General features: G+C 47.3%; 1 protein-coding gene across 1 annotated transcript in view; it reads left to right on the top strand.

The window, feature by feature from the left end:
- Nucleotides 1–25477, top strand: part of ADAM10 (ADAM metallopeptidase domain 10) — a 1301929-nt gene that overhangs the window by 703866 nt on the left and 572586 nt on the right. Inside the window, exon 7 of the mRNA XM_069624354.1 lies at nucleotides 10528–10620. Within this exon, the coding sequence (XP_069480455.1) occupies nucleotides 10528–10620 (93 nt within the window). The remainder of the gene's footprint in view (nucleotides 1–10527; nucleotides 10621–25477) is intronic.

Below are 25477 nucleotides of genomic sequence, written 5' to 3'. Positions count from 1 at the left end.
ATACAGGATGGCAAACATTTCTCTTTAGTTAACAGTTCCCTTTGTGGCTTCGCTGGACTCGCAAAGTTCTTGTTCAAGCAAACGTTCTGTAACAGTCTGCATGTAGAAGTCCTTATAACTTTGCAGATCACCTGGCATACCCCCCCTGACAGGTATCTTTGCACAATTTCAGCTGCCTGGTGTACTCGCCTGCCAGGACTTCTTGTGCATTGCAAAGTTCTTTAGCTGTATCACAATAGCATATGCTGTGAGGTGTTTGGTATATCTATCTAGGGTAATATTTGCTCAAAAGTATTTGTTCACACATCCCCCCTCCCCCCACTGGCATCTCATGCATTTGTGCTTAATTGGGATTTGCCTTTGTACTGTGACTTGACTGCATTCAAACATATTTAGTGTGTTTTCTGCATCTGCAATCTTGTACCATTCAAACACTTGTTGGTACGCTCTTCGTGACGCCCAGGGGGCACCAGCTGGTTTGGGGAGACTCACTGGTTCCTTCCTACGCCTCTGCTGCACGCACCTCTGCAATGTGGCTCCATCACCCACCGTCCAGTTCGGAGTGTGCAGATGTTCCTCCAGTGTCCTGCGAAGCTCTGCGGTCACTTGGCAGCTTTTCCTCTCAGCCTGGGATGGAGAATGTTGTCTCATTGAGCGGCCCAACCTCCAGGAGCTCCTGTGTGGCTCCCACCGACTTGACTGCCCTGTTTCTCATCCTGTCTTGGCTGCCTTCTCATTTTGATCAGCCTCGTCGGTGTACCTCACATTTCTGAGCCTCCACATTGGTGTGGCAATGTCTCCTGCAGCGCTTGCTCTCTCCATAGTGCGGTTGCCATCTTTAAATGTCTGCTCATTGAAGGCTTGGAAAGACTAGTCTGCATGTTGTACTTTGAGCTTCTGTCACTTTGCACAAACTCCCTTGTCGTCCTCCGCGCCTCAGTACATAGGTGGTTCTCCAGCATGGGGTCTGGCATGGATTCACATGCTCATGAATATTCCCCGTCGTCCGGCTGGGAATCCTCGGTAAAGAAAAAACCAGTATCGGTTTCGTTTCTGATCTGTCTTTCGTAGTAGTAACCAATCACTGGTCTCTGCATCATACTGACCACAGCCAATGACTGCCCTCTACCTAAGCACCGCCTCTGGCAGCCATCTTCAGATTTTTACTGCACGTTCATGTGTTGGGATCCTCGTGCTATTGCTCTCGAGCGTTAGTGCTATTTTTTCACGTTTTTTGCTCAAAAACTGTTTTTTTTCGGTGAAAAGAGCCTCAAGCTCCACCGACTCTCCGATCAACGGGTACCCGTGTCGGATTCGTCTGCGCCCCTCAAGGGTGAAGATTTCGTCGAGCTACGCTTGGAGGACTCCAGAAGCTTCTCAGGCCCGGACATGGCCCAGGAGAAGGCAAGCTCGACGCCCGGAAAGCTGTACAGGGTCTGCCCTGGATGCCAGCTGCAGAACGTCTTTAAGGAGGACGAACACTCCTTTTGCCTCTACTGCTTACATGAGGACAAGACGCACGTGGAGAAGGACTGTGCGTTTTGCGGCAACATGTCGGAGCGGACCATGAACGACCGCCATCAACGTCTCGCCAACTGGCTGGAAGGGAAGAGCCTGTCAGGCGAGAAGAAGAGGAAGAAATCCGAGCGGTCTTCTAAGACCTTTGAGGACGCCCCGGCGACGGGGGTCCAACACAAGGCCAAGCACCGCGAGTCCGCTGGCACCGGGAGCGCCGAACGGTCGGGCTCTACGGGCGCCAGGCAGGGCGCACCCTCCCCGGCACCTTCAGCCACGAGCCAACGCTCTGGGTCGGGTAAGAGGAAGGGCGAGCACCCGGCAAAGCTCCTGGAGAGGCCCCGGTCAAGCTCGAAGGCCCCATCGGAGGGGGAGCGAGGCAGTGTCCCCCCCCTCAAGGATAAGGCGGTGAGCGCACCTAAGGTGGTGAAGGCCTTAATCCATCCGGCCAAGCCCTCTATCGATACTGTCGCGGCGACCCTGGCTCAGCCTGTGGAGGCTACACCAGTGGTGGCGACCTCGGGGCTCAGTCTCCCTGCCACATCGGAGGGAGTCCTCTTTTGTGCCCATCGATAGGACCCCCGTGAAATCCCCGGCGGGGAAGAAAAAGGGGGGGCAGGGCATCGTCGTAGATTCGGCTTCAACCTCGGAGGAGGAGCTGATCGAGGTCTTAAGCCACGGCCTTGGCGTGGAAGAAGACCGGCCCGTCGGGATGGATCCCGACGCGGGTGACGACGACATCGTCGAGGGTGTCGACGGTGCCCCTGATCGCCCGTCGGATTCCCCTCTGCCAGCGCCGCAAGACAACTCGGCGGCCATTTTGTTGGCTATACAGTCCTTATGCTCAGAGATAAGGACGAGACTACCGTTGCCGACGGAGGAACCTCTCCCGTCAGGGGATCCTGAACCGGGACCTTCTGGTGTTCCCCCGCCCAAGAAAAGGATTCACCCTCCACCTCCTTTTCAGCCGTCGCGCCCCGTCCAGCCCTCCTCCCCATCCACCCGAGGGGATGATACGGGGACTGACACGGCAGCGACGGGCACGGACGACAAGGTATACGACGAGGATCTACCCTGGTCACCTCCCACCAGGGCTTCTCCGCCCGACGAGATTGGATCGTTCCACTCCATGATCGCCAGGGCATCAGAGCTTTTCCAACTCTGCCCTGAGGAGAAGAAAAAGGAAGGATTCCTTTATCAACGGCGCGAGGCCAAGAGGAAGACGGTCCTCGCGGTGCCTCTACTGGACGACATTTGGGATGAGGGCCTCGCCCTCCTCAAGAACCCTTCCACGACGCCAGCTAGAAGTGACCGGTACGAGAAGAAGTACCGTGTCCCGGACGCGGCCCCCCTGTGCCTCCGGGCGCAGCCAACCCCGGACTCCGTCTCCGCGGCGGCCAGGAAGAACGCGGGGGGGGTGCAGCCTCCACATCAATTTCTTTCCCCCGCCGTCCGGTGGGGAAGTCGGACGCTATGGGACGCAGGGTCATCTCGTCTGCAGCGACGACGATTAAAGCGGCCAACGCCTTGGCTATCGTGGCCTGCTACGACAGGGAGCTGTGGTACAAACTGGCTCCCCTGCTGGACTTCCTACCGGACAAGAGGGCGGATGCCCTGGAGATCCTACAGGAAGGTGAGGTGACGTGGGACCACGCCATCACTATTTCGACGGACATCGCTGACACTGGGTTTCGCCAGTTGGGCAACGGCATGTGCCTTAGGCGGCGTGGATGGCTCAAGGCTACGGACTTCCGTCAAGACGTACAGACCAGAGTCCTGGACATGCCGTTCGATGGGAACAACCTGTTTGGGAAAACAGTGGACGACTCCTTTCAGGCCATTAAAGCGGACACTGAGACGGCCCGGGCCCTTGGGGTTCTGCAGCAACGACGGACGCCCTTTCGGAGCAGCGGAGGCAAGGGCGCCTCCAAAGGTTCCGGCGGCGGTTTCTCCACCTACCGTCAAGCGGCCCGCTTGTCGTCTCAGGAGGCCTACAGAGGACGAGACAAGTCTGGCGGACCCCGCCGTCGTCGCCAAGGAGGTCAAGGCGGCAAAGCCTCATCGAAACAGGATTGAACCGGCCGTGGGGTCGGGCCCCCACCGAAGCACCCCGGTGGGAGGCCGGCTGGCGAGCTTCGTCAGCGTGTGGGAGTCCATCTCCACCGACCGTTGGGTGCTGGACGCCTTAGCCCGGGGCCACGCGCTCGAGTTTCAAAGAAGGTGCCCGCGCGTCCCCCCCGTGGCCAGGAAAGAGCTTCACGTCCCTCAGCTTCTCCTGGAGGTAAGGGCGATGCTCAGGAAGGGCGCCATCGAACTCGTCCCAAAGAGGCTTCGGGGCTCCGGAGTTTACTCGAGATACTTCCTCGTGAAGAAGACGGGAGGATGGCGCCCCATCCTAGACCTGCGACGTCTGAACAAGTTCATCAAGGCGCAGAAGTTCCGGATGGTCACCCTCCAGCACGTCCTGGGTAAGCTGGAGGAAGGAGACTTCCTGTCGTCGTTGGATTTGGAGGATGCCTACTTCCATATTCCCATCCTAAAGGGGCACCGAAAATTCCTCAGGTTTGTGGTCCAAGGGCGTAACTACCAGTTCAAAGCCCTCCCCTTCGGACTACGGTCGGCACCCAGGGTATTCCCCAAGTGGTGGGGAGCGCACACTGAAAATCTGCACGCGAGAGGCCTTTGGCTCCCGACGGAGAAGTCCCTCCATATCAACGTCCTGGAGCTCCGTGCAGTGTTCTGGGCCCTCAGGTCCTTCCTTCCGTCCCTCAAGGGCAAGGTGGTGAGGATCTTCACCGACAACACCACCACCATGTTTTACATCAGGAAACAGGGCGGAACCAGGTCCCCAGCACTGTCCAAGGAGGCGCAGGACCTGTGGCATTGGGCCGTCGCCCAAAGGATGTTTCTGGTGCCGTTTCATCTGGCAGGGATAAAAAACACCATCGCCGACTCACTCAGCAGGGAGCTGCGCTCGTGCCACGAGTGGGAACTACGGCAGGATCTAGTGGATCGCCTCTTCCGACGGTGGGGCACACCCCAGATCGACCTGTTGGCGAAGAACTCCAAGTGCCGGAGGTTCGCCAGCAGGTTTCCCCAGGCGAGGAGCATGGGCGATGCTTTCTCGTTCCCCTGGGAGGGCCTGTTCCTCTACGCGTTCCCTCCTTTGCCACTGCTAATCCGGCTCGTCAACCAGCTCAAGAGGTCACGGTGCAGGATGATCCTCGTCGCACCTGCGTGGCCGAGGCAGATATGGTTCCCGGACCTTCTGGACTTGTCAACGTCCCCGCCAATCAAGCTGCCGGTGGACGCAGATCTACTCTCCAGGGAAGGAGGTGCCATCCTCCACCACGATCCGAAATCGCTGAACTTGCAGGCCTGGCTCCTGCAGCGCTAGAGTTTGGAGGATACGACATACCGGCCGACTGCAGAGAGGTTCTTGCAAAGGCCAGGGCGTCCTCGACTCTTAAATGCTACGGACACAAATGGAAGAGGTTCTCTGTCTGGTGCCACGCACAGAAGATTAACCCTCTACGGATTACGGCTCCCCAGGTACTGCCGTACCTGCTGACGCTGGCCAAAGCTGGACTGGCACACGCGTCCATCAAGATTCATCTTGCTGCGATCTCCCGATACACCAGAACCACTGGGCGGACGTCCTTGTGGTCTCATCGTCTGGTGAAAGAGTTTATGAAGGGACTGTTCAGATCGTTCCCGCCGGTGAAGGCTCCGGCTCCGGCGTGGGAGCTCAACGTGGTGCTGACCAAGCTCATGGGACCTCCGTTCGAGCCTCTGCACTCGGCCCCGTTGAAGTTTCTGTCGTGGAAAACAGCGTTTCTTGTGACCATCACCTCCGCATGACGGGTGGGAGAGATCCAGGCCCTTTCCTGCAAGGCCCCATACTTGACTTTTCACGACACGAGGGTAGTGCTCAGGACGCACCCCTCCTTCATGCCCAAGGTACCGTCGGACTTCCATCTCAACGAACCCTTGGTGTTGCCTGTGTTCTTCCCGTCGCCTTCGTCGCTGGCTGAGAGGACTTTGCACTCGCTGGATGTGGCTAGAGCGCTGAAGTTCTACGTGGACCGCACGAAGTGTTTTCGGAAGACGTCACAACTCTTTGTGAACTTTGGACCTGTCAATCAGGGGAAGGCTCTCTCGAAGGCTTCCATTTCCAGATGGCTCTCCGGCTGTATCATGTATTGTCATCGTTTGGCAAACCGACCGCTGCCTGGCCGTCCGAGAGCCCATTCCACCAGAGCGATCGCAGCTACCACGGCGTTCCTTTCTGGTGTGCCCCTGCTGGACATATGCAGGGCTGCTACGTGGAGGTCGACGCACACCTTCACTAAATTCTACTGCGTCGATCGGGATTCCAGGGAGGAGTCCAGGGTCGGCCAAGCAGTGCTGCGCAACCTGTTCGCCTGAGGTGAGCCTGGTGAGGAGGTAAGATGCTTAATGTTGAGTTTGATGTCATGCTTAATGTTGAGCCTTTGCCACCTCCCGTGGTTGTGCATGTGTGTACTGCTATGTATTCTTTATTCATGAGCATGTGAATCCATGCCAGACCCCATGCTGGAGAAGGAACAAGTTACTTACCTGTAACTGTTGTTCTCCAGCATGGGTCTGGCATGGATTCACATGCTAACCCTCCCGCCTACCCCTCTGCGGCTCTTCACTGGGTCATACTGCCACTTCACGTGCTTCCAAATCTGAAGATGGCTGCCAGAGGCGGTGCTTAGGTAGAGGGCAGTCATTGGCTGTGGTCAGTATGACGCAGAGACCAGTGATTGGTTACTACTACGAAAGACAGATCAGAAACGAAACTGATACTGGTTTTTTCTTTACCGAGGATTCCCAGCCTGACGACGGGGAATATTCATGAGCATGTGAATCCATGCCAGACCCATGCTGGAGAACAACCGTTACAGGTAAGTAACTTGTTCCTTATGGGTCATGGTTGTGTGTGGACTTTTACCAATTAGTTTTTCTCATGGATTTCACAAAAAAGCACATCAGAAAAAAAAGGTGTGTGATTTGTATGTGAAAAGTGGGGGCCTGATTAGAATAGTGTTGAGGAAAGGTTTTTTGACTTTCTACAAGGGCGAACCGTTAGCTGTCGATAGGTCATTAAGATGTAGGGTGTTGCAGAGTCTTCCTCATGGGAAAGGGGGGGGGAATACTGTGACTCATCCAATGGAGTCCCAACCACTCCCGGTAGTTGTCTCCCAAGTGCTCCTCCCTCATATAACCGCCGCCAGGGTCAGTATTGGGTTGCGGCTGCTGTCTCCTGGCCACATGAGGAGGTTCCTGCTGGGGGAATCCTTGATGACTCTTTTGGATCGTCCTGAGGTGGCTATAAAAATGTATCCTAAATAAATAAGTGAAAATAAAGTTTCATGGGTGTTAATACATTTTACATCTGTCTGAAGCACCTATGGTTTTCAATATCAAATCTTCTCACATATCAGTAATCTCAAATTAAAAAGTAAATGAGCCAGTGATGTTGTTAACTCCTTAAAGAGTAAGTTCTCTTGGTTGACTCTCTTTACAAGTACTGCCACAAGGAAAATGCTTATTATACCCATGCAGGTTGTATCTCTACCGCACCTTCAAACCCTTACAAGTCCTGTTACATTTGTTGGCTCTGGGACTCTTAGCCGGTTCTTCCGTCTTCTCCCTGAGCTATGGGTGGTTTCTGGCTTCTGTTGCTCTTGGTCCTGGTGCCTTCTTCCTAACCTCCAACAGTTTAGGTGCCGTTATTGGACCCGTTGGCCCACCTCCCAGATGTCGCACCATCTTCCAGGCTCCAGTCACATCCTTGAACTGCTCCACACCACCGGACAAAGCACTCCTGTCATCGGCCTTTGGAAGCTGACTGCTCACTGCTTTCCCACCGTGTCCTCTGCGTCTCCTTTGAACTTCCCCGGATGGACTGTGAGCCGTTCTGGTACACAGCTCTCTTTGTCGGAAGTACTTTGTTAATTTTTATGTTTCTCAGGTTGACTCCCCTGCAGAAGTCTATAACGTTCCTGTATATTCTCTGTGCCATTCTTCATGGCTCCTGATGGCCACCTTGTCTCAGAAATGGCCTTGTTAATCATGCTTTGGGTGATCTTTTTCATGCCAGTACTGGAGTTAGTCATACTATCTGTATTGTTATTGATGATCTTTGTCTCATTAGACCTAACTGGTATACTATTACAATGATAAACATAAGTGCTATCAAGGGATGGGCAGTGGAAAAGGCGGTAATGGGCTTGGGAGAGTTAGGTTTGGGGTTTTGACTTTTACCCAGATGATCGTCGAGGACGGGAGTACCTCCCCATGAAGTTCTCAGGCATTAAGCACACACGGGGAATATTGGGCAGCAGCCTCACCTCTCTATCCTCATGAGAAGGGGGTCCCCCCTTGGGAGAAGTGACGATACCTTGTGAATCATCACACAAACCCAAAAAGCTAATCTTATGCCTTTCTTCTTCATCCTTCACTCCACCTTGGAGTCCCCCAATAAATGTCTGGCATCGCCTTTATTCCGCAGCCTTTGACACAAAGTATTGAAATGTTTTTTTTTTTAAAAAAAAACGTTCTTCCCCACTGCAGTTGTTTAGTTTTCCTTTTTCTCCCACTCGCTACATGATTTAATCTGCAGCTGTTTCACCAGTGAAATCCTTAAGTCACTCTGCACCTCAACCAGCCCCATTCAAAATACCGCAAGCCCTGAAATTCTACATGCATTCTCACTTCACCCCAACCCCTCCGTTCTTTTCTCAGATGGTCCTAGTCAGTAAGCAAGCTCTGATATCCCAGAATTTGGCAGATGCGTGTTGTGGGTTGGGGAGATGAGAGTTGGGAATGGGAATTTTGCAAGTAAGGAAATCTGCTGTGGCACCAATTTGGTGCTGGGAACATTCTCCCCCTCTAACCATCATACAAGCACTACTGGTATCACCTAGAAACCAGTAATTGCCATGATACTGTGTTTGGCGATAAAAGGTGTAGAACGTGCTACAAACTGGTAGTAGTTATACTACTACACTAGTAGAAGTTGGAGTGGTGAATAGTAGTATAGTAGTGGTACTACTACTCATGCTTCTACAACTATTGGTTAGGAATGATAAGCAGTTAAGTACTTGGTGTGAAGTAAAGGAAAATACAACCATTTGCTTTGACCCTTTGTTGCTATAATGGATCTGGAGACTGCAATTCTGCTTAACGTAGCTTACAAAATGAAGCACGACAGTAGCTTTAAAAAAACGTTCGTATGTGATGGGTGGGAAAGGTTTTTCTGCCGAAATATAGACAGAAGAAGATTGACAGTTAACAAAATAGCTCTCCCTTTTAAATTGCTATTAACTTTGTGCACCTTCCAGGGAACCAAGGATTCCAAATGGAAATTGGGACGTACAACTAAGTTCATGAGTGAAACTGGACAAGTTTTATATGCCGAAATATGAATGTCCTTACGGCACTTGAAGGGTTAAATTGAGACCATACAATGAGCATTTTCAGTTTTCGAAGTGTTGCAACCTCACCTTGCAGATTTGACCCTTTCTCTAATTATATTTGTTTCCCACATAGTTGGACTGCCTCTAAATATTTTTTAAAGAAATGATTACGTGTTCGCAACACTGGAGTGTTGACTGGAAGGCTTCAATGAATCAGTCATTGATGTAGGAAACCTTCTAGATCACTTTTTGGTCTGCCATTCCATGACAAAGTGTGAGGGGGGTGGGGGGATAACAAAAGAGGCAGTCCCGTCCAAACTGCTGGGCCACATCAACATCCCCATATATGGTCCACCTTCATTAGGTTTACTAGCGAGGTGTAGCCAAGGTTGCTAGACACAGCAGGCTCTGGACCCAGGTCTGAGCATACCAATTCCATTTGGGGTGACTGCCAACACTTGAGTGATGGCTTAAATGCTGAAGCCTTTCTGGGGTTCTGTGATGGCCTGCTGAAAAAAACAATACTTTAAAGGGGGCGGGGCCTGAGATTTGCCAGTTGTTTGTCATTCATATTCTTCTAGCAATCACTCTTGTGTCATAGACAACTGTCTTGAATGTATGACTTGGAAGTCACACTTTGCGGCAGGATTTGTCAGGTGATGAACTTGAAGATGGTTTGTGTGCACAGCCAGACTGCCATCATGGTATTAACAACAAAACTAAAACCCTTTGGACCTCCCCGGGCGTGATGTACACTGCTGAGCCTCCCCTAAAGCAAGTGATTTGTTTTTCTGAACGGCCACAAATGTGTTTTATAGTAGAGCTGTGTTCTTTAGAAGCTGTATGAAATAAAATGCACAGTTAACCTAAGTTTGGAGAGCTTTCAAAAACTAGCGCTCCATGGACATTAAACCTTCCATATAAATCGCTACAGTCCATGGCATTCCCCTTAGCCAGACTACCCTAACATTGAGCGAAACTTGACCAGCCCACCCAGTACGTTCCATTTAAATGCTCCGCTGTAAGGATTTGGTTAATACACCAATGTTTGACTCCACTGCAGGCCTATAAAATGTAAATACTTCTGCAGCCAATACAAAACCAGAAATCCCCATAATACGTGAATGATGTAAAGTAACCACGATTTAAAACTAATCCTGTAATGAGGCCAATACGTAACACAGTGGATTCCTTGTTACAGTGCTTTCCCCAGTGTGCATTCATTGGACTTGAAGGGTTTCATGGTGTACTTTTTTACATGATTCTGGCAATGAAAGTGCCCTCATTGTTGTGTCTGGTTGCTGATAAGCTACTGGTAAAAATAATAGCCTCCGGTGGCGGGCTAGTGGGTGACTTTTCTTGGGTTCCCTTTATGCTGGATCTCAAAACACAGCGTGACAAATAGCGTTGACCGTCCACAGCGTCATATGTGCTTTCATTGGTCAGGCCTATTGATTAAACTTTAATGGCATTTAAGTTGGACGTCCACTTTCAGAGAACCTGTTTGGCATATAAAAACACTGCTTCTAGGCACAACTTTTGAATTGTGTTTGTTTTTTAATAGATATCCAGCCACGTGAAAGCAATCGACACGATCTACCAATCTACAGATTTCCAGGGCATTCGTAACATAAGCTTCATGGTGAAACGAATAAGAGTAAGTCCCCTTTTGCAGAAATTATTGTAAAATGGTTTAAAAATGGTCTCTTGAATATTTGAGATTTGCGTCTTTGGAGGGGAAGTCAATGGTTCAAGATTCTAGGCAATGTATTTGAAGATATCGAACACAAGTGAGTTTCTTGGCATTTAGCGTTACGTCTGTACTCAGTAGGTGATGTGAAATCCTTGTGCTCTTCCCTTAACCTTTTTTTTGTTATTTTTTTAAAATTGGCCCTATTATGACTTTTTATTTCCTTAGGGAGCAATATGCGCAATAATATAGTCTTTGCTTGGATTGCAGGCTACTGAGCAAAACAGAAAAATTGCAAAATGTGGACAGCTAAGATTTAGGAACAATGGAAATCTTTATAAACCTAAATCTGTACAAAGATGAACAGTATTCGAAATAAACTTTAAAATTACTTTTTACTGGAAAAACAAGTGACTAGCTTGTTGAATATCAATCCAGTTTTGCGCGATTTTAGCTGACCACATTTTGCATTTTTCCTCTTATCTTGAAGTATTGGGCAAACACAATTCTTGGACGGGCAGGTCAGCGACAACTAACACCCAATTCACAACACATGGTTCGGCAGAGGTCTGAATTATGTTTGCAAACACATGTTACTGAGTAAAACAAGTTGTATTTGGGCATAACAGACCAACAAAGTGAGTTTCATGTGCCTCTCGGGCAGAAGAGTAGCATAGGTATTCAGAAAATCTCTACAAGTAGCGTTCCATGGCTGGTACTAAGCAAAACATCCTATGTCCCTACACTCCTTCATTGAGTGCTAAACTTGAACCTTTTCTATTCCTTTGGTGCCACACAATTTTCTGAAAGTTATCAAGTTAATTGTTCTTTCGATCAGGTTGTCGACCAATGATATTTTTTAGGGGGTAGAAAAGTATATAGGCGTTGCAGAGGGGGCGGGGGGCATTTGTTGTGATCTGAATTTTTATGTTCAATATTATGTCTCAATACTAAGTATGAGCCCCAACTAGCCCACATATCTTTAGTCATATGTATGCTACCATCACAAAGTTCTAAAAGATCCCATGACTCTTCTAAATCTGAAGGTTTTCCATTTTGATGTATTACTTTCCTGCCTAGTGTTCTAATACAATGCATTTCGGACATTCTTGGAACGATTATTATGCAATTAACTGCACACACGTAGTCTTCGAATAGATGTACTCCCCCACGGATACCTCTTGTTTGAAATCTTCAAGTGCATTCTGGCCCGGAAACAGGCAGCTCCACGAGGCTGCTCCAACTTTCAATAGCCAACTTGGTATAACATATAAAGATGTTATTCTGTGCACCACCTAGCGGTATAGCTCTCGCCACTTTCTGTATTGCAAAGTGTAGAGAAATCAAAAGGACCTCCTCCTCCTCTGGAATTTTTCAGAGTTTGATGAGTGGAAGTGTAGTAGTTGAGGAAGTGGAGCTAATGCCCTTCCTCCCCATTTTTACTAAAACAAAGCACACATCCCAACCAGTTTACTTGATTTCAATGTCAATATGGCTAAAGTGGTATTGCTCAGTTTGGGCAATGATTTGAAAGGCCAAAACAATGGCAAGACGCAACCAATGTTCCAGTACATAAATACATCGAGCTTGATCTCGTCCAGATACATTTACAGAGGCCCAATGGGATGATTTGCAGGTGCATTGAGAGCAGGGTACGATTAAGGGGAGTATCCACCAGAGGAGGAGCAAATGGTTAACCCCGACAAGTACCTTACGGTCTGTTAGGAAGAATTTCCGTTTCTGTGCTAATTCCCTTTAACCTTAGAGACCCTCAGCTCTTTTGCCAGAATCTGGTATCTTTTTGTTATTTAACCTCTTGAGTAAGCGGTACTTTTTGCCACTCACTCGTTTTTTTTTTTTGTCTCCGACTAGGATTTTTAACTGTTTAATCGAGTCGGTAAACTCCACAGGCATGTATTTATTTCATAGTGACACACGGCGCCCTCTGTGCAGTGTGTGAAAAACCCAAGGGTATTTCACTGCCTCCTTCTCAGTAATTTCTTTATTCAGGGGATTAGATGGAGAGTGCCTTCGGGCAGATAAGCCACATTTCCCCCCTTCCCCAGTTTTCATCTACCCCCTCTTCCTTAGTCAGCAGATATTCACATACACATTCAGTCTCCCCCTCCCGAAATACTGAGACGAAAAAAAGTGTGATGAAGATTTCCCCTAGGAATAGCAGATCATGGTTTCCATGGGAATCCACTATATTATCCCACTAATGATGCCAGGCACGATCAGGCGCTCCACCCCAGTAATGTACACCTGCAACCAATTGACACCACCCAGGTGTATAAAAGGAGTGGCTGCATAAAGAATAGAAGGTTGCTCTTGGGAAGCCAGGAGGGAGACTGCAAGGCTGAAACTGGCAGAGGATCCCTACTCCAATCCCAAGCACACAAGAGACTAGGCTGGACACAAGGAGCAGGTCAGCATAGGTTGACCAGGACCAGGCAACAAAGCTCGGAAAGCCAAGGGGCTGTCAACTGCAATGGAAAACCCGAGAAAGTCAGGCGGGCAAGAGAATGACAAAGAGACTAACAGACTAGTTTGCTTTTGTTGATGGTAGATTTAGGGCAAGGTTGGAAATATCCAACCCCAACCCCCCTGCCCCTCCCTTTTCAAGGCCAATAAACAAATTGAACTTTAATCATTGTGTCCGTCTCATACTTTTGATACCATGCCTATCACAGAAGTGTTACTGAGAAGTCCCTTGGACTTCTATTAATGTTTAAATACATTTTCTTGTGTGAACTACAGTTCCCAGGAATAGTGAGATAGCGTTCATCTTACCTTTACCTTATGTGGCGTGCTGGGGGGGATACATGGTAACTGCTGATACCACTTCTCATGTAACCTTTTGTTACAGTAACTAACTTGAATGGCTGGTGGAAGTGGTTACTTTTTACTACCTTTTGTGCGGGGTACTAGCAGGCTGATTTCTCAGCTGCAGTACAGCACCCGTGCGTGACCATTTTTCCAAAATGGCACTGGTCTTCTATTTTCACCATTTCTTGTTTGTTAGTTCCTTCCGACTAGGCTCCAGTGCGTCTTTGTTAGCACAGTTTTTCTGAAGCCCGTAAAACCATTCAACTGAGGCAGTACAAGACTCCACTCTTAGTATAAGGCTGTACCACTGTGTTCCCGTTAGCGTAGACAGAGCAGCCACGCTTATTTTAGGAGGGAGAGAGGGCTGTAGAATCGGTATAAAACAAATTGTAATACAAATGGTCCAAATAAACATTTAAACACTATTGTAAAAATAATTGATTTATTTAAATACAGGTAGACCCAGTTAAATCTAGGAGTAAATAAGTACTATCTCACATGCTATGTAATCACAATTATCTAAACACAACACTATGCTTGAAGGTGCACAGACCAAAGCATATAAACCTATTTGGAACACCTAACTGTAGTTTTAGGGAAATCATACCTTTTCATACACATCTCCAGCATTGGATCTTTCATGGATTCACATGCTGTGAATATTTGCTGTCGTCGGGCTGGGAAACCTCAGTAACTTTAATATAGCGTTTTCCTATGGAAAACTTTGACACTTTAGTGTCCTATCAACGTTCTTGTTGGGTGCTGCAGGCTACACCAATACGACGTTTGATATAAATAGCCCTGCCTCTGCAGCTTCCCTTCAGATTTCAACCATCTCCAAACTGTTTGGCTCACCTCATGTTTCTCTTCGTGTTTTGCACGTGCTTTTTTCTTATCTGGCCAGTAGTATATCTGTGGCCCAGAGAAATCGCTGTTTAGACCTTGTACTGTACTGTCTCTGGCCTCAAGGTCTTCGAAGGGGATAGCCATACGGATTCTCTGTAGCCCCATCATTCGGCAGATGCCTGTGAGATATGCCAAGGGTTTTCTCAGAAGACTTTGAAGGACCGCAACCGCCGGCTGTTTGCTGAACGAGGGTACTTGGCCAGCTTCGGAGGTGGGTTCGGCCCGGGGGGGCAATCTTCGGTGAGGGGGGCCTCTGCACACCAGCGGGCGGCATTGGCAGAACCTCCGCTAAGAAGCAACAGACTGAGTTGGCCACCTCGGAGGTGGGGAGAGGTAGAAAGTCCTCTACGTCAAGGTTGCATCACTTAAAAGGGGTGAGTGGCTCCTTGGTGTCCAAGTCTGATCGGCTGGACAAGTCGAAGGTGTCTGGTGGTAGGCCCGAGAAGTCGAAGGCTGCCTCGGACAGAGGACAGGCGAAGCTGAGGGCATCTTCCTCCTCGAAGCGTCTAAGGACTGTCATAGATCATTGTCCAGCTGGGACTTGTCGGAGCACCGTTCCGGCTCTTCTTCCAATTAGTATGCTTCACCAGAGAAATCTAGGCCCTTGGAGGCCTTGGTTCCGACAACGAGAGTGTCGTCGACATTGGCGGTAGAGTCTGCTCTTCCGTCATTGACGGTGGTGTTGTCTCCGTCCACGGCACTGATTGGCAGTGGTCCGCTGTTGTCGGCGTAGATGGACTCGGAAGGCCTATTGCCGATGGGCGGACAGTGGCTAGCTGCCGGCTTTGGGCCTGTTCTTCCTGTGGACATTAAGCAACAGGAACCGGCTCTGTAATCTGTTTCCTCAGATATGGAGGAGGAACAGGAGCCGATTTTCGATCTGTCTGCTCTGGGTCTGCAAGGGGCACACCCGTCTACGTTGAGTGGTGTGGGGGCTGGGCCGCCCCTTTATCCGCTGGTGAATCGACAGTTCCCGATATCCTTGCAGGTGTTGCATACGCTCTAGTTAGGGCAACTGGATGCAAGGCTTCCTCCGTGCTCGTTAGCTCTGGTGGTTGAGTGTGCCTGGTGAGGCCCCTAGGAAGTCGCTTCCGGTGCTGTTGCCATTGCCAGTTGGGTTGGACCGTCCAAGAAGTCATCCTGAAGACGGGGAGTTGCCAGATTCGGATCAGGAGGGTGCTCTGCATTATAACCTGTTAACGGTGTCTAAATGACCAACGAGGGACAATACATGGGATACTGAGGTTGATCAGCCTAGTAGCCCGGCTCAACTGTCTCCAACGGATGATGTTGGGGCTTTCCACGCCATGATGGTGAAGGCATGTCAGGAGTTTGGCCTGGCTCTTGAAGAACGAAAATACTGTTTTCTGTGTGACCATATGGGAAAGAGACTGAAGGCTGTCTTCTCGGTGCCGATTCTGGACCACATGTGGCAGGAGGGTCTGCGCACAATGTGCTACCCTTTTTCCTAGCCTGCGGTGAAGGGGTGTCTAGAAAAGAAGTTCAAGGCTCCCGAATCGACCCCCCACAAATGTCTCGTGTCGCAGCCCATGCCAGAGTCTGGTTTTCGGCGGCAGCTAGCCGTAAAGCCAAAGGCCAACACAAATATGTTACGCTCCTGGATAGTGAAGCCAGGAAGCAGGACATGTTTGGGAAGAAGGTCTTGACTGTGGGGGCTACCATGGTGAAAGCTGCAAATTCCTTGGCTATTATGGCCCGGTATGACTTGGACATGTGGCACAGGCTGCCCCGATACTTTATCATCTCCCGGAGCAACACCGCCAGGAGGCAATGCTGCTGATTCGGCAGCGGGAGGCCTCCAACCACATCAACATTGCAGTGGACCTGGCAGAGTCGTGCTTTAAGCAAATAAATAATGGTGTTGTACTCCGACGGCAGGCTTGGCTGAGGTGCACAGATTTTTGTCTGGAAGTCCAGCATAAGGTTGTGGATATGCCCTGTGAGGGTGAACACTTTTTTGGCGAAAAGATCGACTAGGCCCTGAAGGGGATGAAAGAGGACACTGACAGTGAAGTCTTTTGGTTCCCTGCAGAGTGGCCGTTTTTTTCGGTAGTTTCGGGCCTTTCATGGATCCTCGGGTAATGCCCGGCTTGCCGCCTCCCGAGGTTATGGACGCTCCAGCTATTCGTCTCAAGGCTACAGTCGCTCGTTCCAGTCGGCTCAAAAGAGCAAAGACTTTCACGCACAGCATAAGAGTGCACACGCCTCGGCTGCTAAATGTAGGCAGCGAAAGTCTCAACAATGACGGTCATATGGGCAATCTGCTGGGGGGGGGGCAGTGTGGTGAACCACGTCAACGAGTGGAAACTTATCACTTCAGACTGGATAGAGTATGTCTCGGCCAGTCGTTCGAGTGTCGGCGTCCTCTAGTCCCCATTCCGCCTGTGTATGGGGCGCAACCGCATCTTCCAGTCTTGCGGCATGAGGTGGCACTCATGCTAACGAAAAGGGCAATAGAACCAGTTCCATTCTTGGAACGGGGCTAAGGGGTGTACTCCCGGTATTTTGTCGTAAAAAAGCCCAATGGCAAGTGGAGGCCTATTCTAGATCTGAGGCAACTAAACAAGAATCTGCAGCTCCTGACGTTAAAGATGCTCACACTTCAGGATGTCATCTGCTCGGTGCAACCAGGAGTTCCTGGCGTCGTTAGATCTGCAAGATGCCTACTTTCACATCCCGATAAGGCAAAAACATCCAAGTTCCTGCGTTTTGTGGTCGGGGAAGATCATTACAAGTTGTGTTCTTCTGTTTGTGAACGTACTGGGAGAAGACTTCTGGCCAAAGTGCCTGGCTCCGGTGACTGCCTTCCACCGCAGGGAGGGCCATGATGTGTACCCCTATCTGGACGATTGGTTGGTCAAGCGTGTTTCCGGAGTGGATGTTGGAGCCTCTCATGGTGACCATGGGCCTGTTAGAACGGCTGGGATTCGCTGTCCACTTCGAAAAATCCTATCTGACGTAGTCCAGCAATTTGGTGTTTCTCTGGGCTCAGTTTCATACCCATGACAATCTGGTGCATTTGTCCAGCGAAAGAGTGAAGAATTTGCGGTCCAAAGCGGGCAGTGGGGCCATGGTATGGTGTTCTCGGTCCGAAGTGAGAGCCATGGCGTCATGTATTCTGCTCATTCCCAATTGCTGCCTGTTCATGAGACCAGTGCAGGAATTCCTTCCAGACAGATGGTCGCATAGTCTAGGGTTGTAGTCGGACAAAGTGTCACCCGGGAGCTGGTGGAAGCCCTTCGGTGGTGGACTTGCGCAGACAATCTTGTACGGGGCATGCCCCTGCTGGAACCAGAGTTTCAGTTGATGATTGTGTCAGATGCTTCCCCGGTGGGGTGGGGTCACAGGTACGGGGCCTATGGTCTCGGGAGGAGGCATTGTTGCATATCAACGTGCTGGAGTTCAAAGCGGTGCACTGGGCTCTGAAGTAGGTTCTACCTTGCATCCAATGGGCAGTGATGCGGGTGTAGACGGACAATACCACCACTTTGTTCTGTTTGAAGAAGCAGGGTGGCACGCATTCCTGGATCCTGTCAAAGGATGTTCAGGAGGTCTGGCATTGGTCCCTGGCTCAGGGGATCCATATTGTAGCTTTCCATTTGCCCGGGGTTCAGAATGTTCAGGCAGACAAGCTCAGCAGAGACATCAGTCAGCTGCACGAGTGGCGGCTGAAGGAGGAGCAGGTGCAAAAATCTTCCAAAAATGGGGGTCTCCCACACTGGACTTGTTCCCCACACAGGAAAACAAGCGGTGTCCGGGGTTTGCCATTAGAGTGGCTCATTCGGAGTTAAGGGGGATGCATTTTCTTTCCCGTGGATAAGGCCTCTTCGCGAATGCGACCCCCCCCTGCGTTTCCCCTAATTCGGAGAACAATCCAGTGGGTGCGCAAGTACCAGTGCAGAGTGATATTGGTAGCCCCATTCTGACCCAGGTAGTCGTGGCTCTCAGATCTCCTTCATCTATTTCTGCAAGAGCCGTTTCGTCTAGGAGCGGACCAGGATCTCCTGTCGCAGGACAAAGGCAAAGTATGGCATCACGATCCGGCATCTCTCAGCCTGGCTGCGTGGCTCCTGACCACGCTGAGTTCGGTCATCTAGGTATCTCACAGGAGTGTCGTCGGATCCTGCAGGCAGCAAGGACCCCTTCTCCCAATGTATTGAATGGTCATAAATGGGCAAAGTTCTGTGCCTGGTGTGAAGGGCACCCTGAAGTGCAGCCATTGGACGTCTCTCTGGCCCAGATTCTCCTGTACTTGTTACAGCCTGCGCAATGGGGCCTGGCGTGATCGTCGATCAAGGCGCATTTGGCAGCGATTTCCAGGTTCACAAGACGACGCCATGCTACTCCCCTATTTGGTGATTGGTTGGATAAACATTTTCTGAAAGGACTGTTTCAGACATTTCCCCCAGAGAAGAGGTTTGCACCGGTGTGGAGCCTCAATGTGGTTCTCTCTGCTCTGATGAAACCACCATTTGAACCCATGTCGACTGCTTCCTTGAAGTTCCTCTTGTGGGAAGTGGCGTTTCTGGTTGCGATCACGTCGGCCAGAAGGGTGTCAGAATTGCAGGCACTGGTCATTGACCTCCCTTATCTGAGATTTGAGGGTCACAAGGTTCTCCTGGCTACTAATCCGCACTTTTTCCCAAAAGTGCCATTGGCATTTCACAAACTGGCTTCCATTTGGCTTTCCCTCGTTCTTTGCTAATGCGACCACTCCGGCAGAAAAAGCCCTGCATTCTCTGGACGTCAAGAGGGCATTGAAGTTTTATCTGAACCGTGCGCAGGGTTTTCCGGAGGTGAGAACCGCTGTTTGTGGCATTTGGTCCCGCCAACAAGGGGCTATCCATTTCCAAGTAAGGACTTGCCTGTTGGGTCTTGTCTACCATTTAATTTTGTCACACAAAAGCTGGCACATCTTTGAGGGGCACTCCTAAGGCCCATTCTACATGGTCCACAGCGTTGTCGGCAGTGCTATGTTCTGGTATACTGCTCGTGGACATTTTCCAGGCGGCTTCCTGGGCTGTGCCGCATACCTTCACCAGGCACTGTCTGGGGCAGCAACATGTGAAAGGTGGGACGGGCAGTCCTCCAACGCCTGTTTCAGTAAGGTAGGCTCCGCAGCTTCAGGGGGTGTTGTGTATTTTTTTTTTGCCTTACTGTTTTTGTTCTCATGCCTCTGGGTTCATTGTCATGTCTTGGTGCATGGGGTGTGGTTTGCCTTTCATGCACTTCCAAATTGTCATACTGCTATATAATCTATTCACAGCATGTGAATCCATGAAATGTCAAATGCTGGAGCAGGGAGTAGTGTCTTACCTGTAATTCTCCAGCATTCATTGATTCACAAATACCCACCGGCCGCACCTGCAGGCAAACCTTGGTTCGGTTTCCTGTTTTAGAAGTTAAAATTTGAAGGGAAGCCTCGGGGGCAGTGCTATTTATATTGGACGTCCTATTGGTGTAGCCTGCAGCACCGAAAAAGAATGTTGATAGGACACTAAAGTGTCAAAGTTTTCCATATGAAAACGCTATATATTAAAGTTACCGAGGTTTCCCAGCCTGATAACTGGAATTATTCACAGCATGTGAATCCATGAAAGATACCGACACTGGAGAAATGGAGTTACAGGTAATAAACTACTCCCTTCTTGGATTAAAAACCAATGGTTACTTTCTCAATTACATTCATTAATGCAAGGGCAGTAGACCCTACCAGTTGTACAGTGACTCTCCATAACATGATCAGTCAACTGGACAGTATACGTTTTGTAAATAATGGAACACTTATTCCAACTCCAGTAAAAACCTATAACTACTTTTCTCATGTTTGCTAATCTGCTTAGAATCACATGCTGTGCATAGTCCGACATCCAGTGGTCACTGCGGAGTATTGCATTTTGTTTTTCGTAGTTGAAAAGGGGACGTCGACAAGGCGTGTCTAACACTATCCCTATTTTAACCTCCCAATGAAGTCCAGGTTAGATCTTTACCATCTATACAAGTACCTTATGTATGATTTATGAGGGACAGTTGGAACCAAAGACTATTTTTGTGTCTGTCTAGAACATCACAGGGAAAGCAAAAACCCAATGTTATACTTTACTGAATGACTAAGTTACTCTAGGTAGGTAACACCTAATGCAGACTTATTATGGGCAGGCAAGCAGCAAGTGAGGGGAAGCAAGACCCATTTCGGGGACACTCATACAATTATCCTAACAAGAGTAATCTGGTGAAACCAACACATTACTTTTGGGAAGAGGCACAACCTAATCACAGGTGAGTAATATACCTTCACATCTACTTTCTATTAGAATGGCAAAACTGTTTCTAAGTAAAGAAAGATGTTACCTTGGATATGTGATGCAATATTCTCAAAAGTATGGTTAAGTAAGAACCTTTGTAACTGTTCACTCTTAGTTAGTTGCCAACCAACTCTTTTTTTTTTTATTTATTTTATTTCTTTGTTTATTGAACATTGTGTTAGTTGATACATCAACTTTTTTATTGACATGAAGTGTTATAATACATTAACCCAAAAATTTCAATTATCAAATCGCATCCTCGGTAACATGTTAAAATAAACACACTTATCAATATGGATCACCATCTATAACATAAAAACAATAAAAACATCTGACATAACAATGGGTTAAAACTCCTAGATTATAGTAACAAAGACATTAATTAATCATAAATTCAATTTTATAATCACAATTGCAATTACTAGAGAGACTGAGGAAGTATTAAAAATCTCGTGCCATAGTTCTTGTGTTAACAAAGGTCTTTCTTTAAAAAACTTTACAAAATAATTCTTTCTCAGATCCACTAAACAAATACATTCCGATATTAAATGACCCATAGTTTCAGGACAGTTATGTAATTTACAGAATCTGCATATTATCGTCAAGGTCGAGTTCTTGGCATAGAGTGCTGTTTGGGAATTAGTGGATAACAAATTAAAACGGAAACATAGGAATGTATCTGCATATGATCTCTGGAAATTGTTGGATATATACAGGGCTCACATTCAGAGCTTTACATAAGAACCAGCCTTGTATGCCTTGTAGTCGAAGCATCTATTTCCAGTAGTGTTCCAATCAGTCCTATAAAGTTTTAGTTTTGCTTTATCTGGAAATTGAATTAAAAACTCGAGTTTAATATCAGCTGCTATTAGGAGGACGTCACAGTATGTTTCCCAATTTGACAAGGGATTATTCATAGCAGATTTTAGTAAGTTTTTTTTTTTAGAACAGGGAACAGATTTTTAGAAGGGTCCGAGGATAGCTGAATTTTCCTATACAGGGATAGCATATCCCACTGCACAGCAACCTTTAAGGATATCGGTCCCATTTCATAACGAATAAGAGCAATTGGCGTACTTATCGGAACAGGTAAGATCATTTCCCAGTAAATTCGATCCAACACATCCCACTGAATTTCTTTGTCTACTAATTTGGTCTGGGCACCATAAGTGATAATAGGGATAGCTTTTTGTAGGTAATAGATTTGAGCAGGTAACCAGGAGAATTTACCTTATTTCCTCTGTACAGCTTTCGCTCGATTCTGAGATACAATTCCTCTTTATAGGGTTTCTCAGACAAATGGAAGTTAACGTTTACTCACAGATATTTATACGAAGTGACGTGCAACAGTTGGTGCTTGGCCAGATACCAAGTGAATTTAAATTTGAATTTTTTTGTTAGAATGATTAAATATTAGGACATTTGACTTTTTAGCATTTATCACCAGCTTATTATGTTCGGCAAATAGAGATAAGGCTGATGGCTTCCTTTGCAGCCCAATTGGAGTCAGATCAAAAAGAACTAAATCATCTGCGTAAAGTAAATATTGAGTATGATAGGAGTCCAGTTTATGAGAAAGTCAGTGTTTAAGAACAGCATAAAAGTCACTAATATAAAAATTAAATAAAATCGCAGCAAATGGGCATCCTTGTTTCAAACCTATGCTTGTCTCAATAGATTCTGATAAAAGACCTTTTTGTTGAGTTTAATTTTGATTTAAGTAAAATTGATGGATTAAAAATATAATATATAACGGACACTTAGCAGCTAAAAGTTTTTCCATAAAATATTTCTCTGTACTGAATCAAAAGCTTGTTTAAAATCCACAAAAGCTATGTAAACAGGTTGTCTGGCTTTAATTGCTTGTTCTTTAATTGCTGCAATTAGAATTAAATTTAAAGCAGTACCTATTCCGGCGAGACAACCCGATTGATGGGGGTCCATTAGATTTTCTTTAATCAGCCATTTAGAAAAGTCGTTAATAGTCTTGCTAAAATCTTGTCAGGGGCATCTAAGAGCGCAATAGGGCGGTAGTTACAGGGATTTGTCCTGTCTCCCTGTTTAAAAATTGGTAATACAATGGCAGTCTGCCAGGATGGTGGGATTGTCTTTGTTTTAAGTATAACCTGAAAAATGTGATTTTAAAACCTCCGCCCAGGGTTCCGGATGCGCTTTGAAAATGAAATCCGTCAGCATGTCAGGACCCGGAGCTCTAGACGAGCTAAGCTTTTTAAATTAGAATATCTGTGGAATCAAACTTTAGTTGAGTGAGGTCCAGAAGATCATAGTCTATAGATAAGAGCTCTAGATCTTGTTCAAACAAAATTGATTGAAAGTGGGCTTTCCAAGTTCTTTCATCAATTCCATTTAATTGTATAGATTTAAACCCGTTCCCAGAAACAGAATTAATATTCTTCCAAATCTCAGAAGCAGATTTTAAGAGCAAGGCTTTAAGCATAGATTCAGTTTCTTTATGTTTAGCAATGAGAATTATTTATTGAATTTTATTTCGATACCCCGTTTTCAGGGCTGTTTTTTATGCACTAGTTATGTTTTTAGGCAGCTTACGAAGAGCCCTACGCAAGTCTTTTTTTTAAATTCGTAGATGGTTGGATTCCATTTATATTTATGGGCAAAAGTAGGTTTAATACGTTTACATGACTGTGCAATGATCTGAATACAGTCATTGTAAAAAGTATGCGAGTTCCTTAGATTGTCTCCTGCTAAAAATTCCATCTAATTCGGTTCTGGGCATTATTCATTTCAATTTCACCAACAAAATTTGAGACTGGGTCAACCAAATGAGGAAACCAAAGTACTTCAAGCAGCTCATGATCACTAACCCAAGTAGGGATCAACTCAAATGCAGAAACTAAGTTATTGGCATGATTTGAAATGACTTATAATAGTCCAGGACAGATTGGGAATTATCTCTAGACCAAGTTGTTTGAGGGGGAATATCTTTTATGTGAGACCCATTCAGATATATGAATTCTCATTTTCATTAGCCGGGACCACTTGTCAGCTTTGGACCCAGCTTTAGGGGAGCTATTTAACAGATTCATATTAAAGTCCCCAGCAATAATGGTAAACACATTTTTCGAATCTAACAGAGTTTGATCTAAGAGCTTCAATTTTACTTAAAAACAATTGTTCTGTCGAAGACATTGGATTCCAATATATATTTAGGACCGTCACCATTGGAAAGAAAGGATGATTTTTATTTTGCGGGCGTATGATAACAGGTTGAATCCCATGATCAGGAGAGGCCAGAAGGTCGATAGATAGCTGGGAGGCAATTCGAACAGCTAATAAAAGGTCCGCTGCTGGTCTACCTCTGGCCCCCTTTTGAGGCTGGAACCAGGGTAATCGAATGATCAGGCCAAACTGGAGATTGCATCAACCAGGTTTCTTGTAATAATATTAAGTCATATTTATTAAGTAGCTTAGCATTAGGAGACAGTAGATGTGAAAAACCACAAGTGTTTCAAGAGACCATAGAGCACTCACAAAATAAAACGGGGGCAGCAAGCTAATGGTTGGAAGGAGCGACCCCCACGATCTTGTTTAACAAGGTCCATTTAGAAGGTACCGATTGAGCAGGAATGGGCGGAACAGAGTTGCATGTAAGACATTTTTGGGTCTCTTCTCTGCCAGAGTTAGCAGGGATATTACAATCCGCCCTCGCACTTTGCGGGTTTGTAGGAGGATGAGTAACTTGGGGTTCAACAATTTCTAAGGCTAATCCTTTCTCTGGGAGAAGATGTCGCTGCTGCCATACATAGTTTTTAATTACCGATGGAATATTTAAATCGACAGTGTCTTGGTAAGCATGCTTAGGATAAGATACTGATTATATCATCAGAATTGATGTGTTGTAAAGCTGGAATAAGATGGAACACAGCCAGAAGTGTAGCTCTGCATGGGAAAGGGTCGCAATAAACTCTATCAATCATAGTTATTCTAATTACTTCATCTTGTAAATTCTCTTGGCCAACTCTTTCGCCTTTGTCTGTGCAAGGAGGTTCAGACCTGGATGCACATGGGGGCAGAACCAGCAGCCATTTGCTGTGAGGACTCCAGCAAACAGCAACCACCGGCCTTTACAATAGGAGATTTTATAAATGGTAATCTAGTGATTAAGTCATTACGCTTTTGTTCAAGTGTTCTGAAGGCCAGCCCATTAAAATCCAGGTTAACACAAAACTTGGGGCTTGAAGGTTGGGGGTTATCGGTATTATCATGTAAACGTTTTTGAACAGACTCATGTAAATCAGAATTATTGTGAGAATAGACAGGTAAATTCATCAACTCCCCTCTAGAAGGTGAAACCACAACTAAATCAGGTGCATCAGTTACAGGGTTTTCATTACCCGACAAACCACCAACCTTATCCAATGAGCTCTCTTCCGACCGCTGAGGTTTCGGGGCCAGAGGTAATTCATCATGACTAATAGAGGGCAAATTCCCAACATTTTGGCTCAGGTCATGAGGAGTTTAAATCAGAAAGATTAGCAACGAATGCTTTGGTTTTTGATTGTTTATTATTTTTTTTGGTATTGGTAATATTTTTGTTTAGAATGATCCGGAGAGGAATTGGAGTCCACTCCTCTGTTGGAAGTTCTTTTCATGTTTTTTCCTTCTTCTGTGATTTTGTGACGGGCGACAAAACACATTGTATAATTGGATCTCCGGATCAGGCAAATCGGCAGATAACTCATCGGGTAGAGTCTTAGGAGACACTTCAAGCTGTTCAAGGTCAT

Source organism: Ambystoma mexicanum, chromosome 11 (genome assembly GCF_040938575.1).
Source record: "Ambystoma mexicanum isolate Mex_15411 chromosome 11, UKY_AmexF1_1, whole genome shotgun sequence".
Taxonomy (NCBI): Eukaryota; Metazoa; Chordata; class Amphibia; order Caudata; family Ambystomatidae; genus Ambystoma; species Ambystoma mexicanum.
Note: the sequence above shows the minus strand (reverse complement) of the source record. Positions and strands in the feature narration are given on the sequence as shown.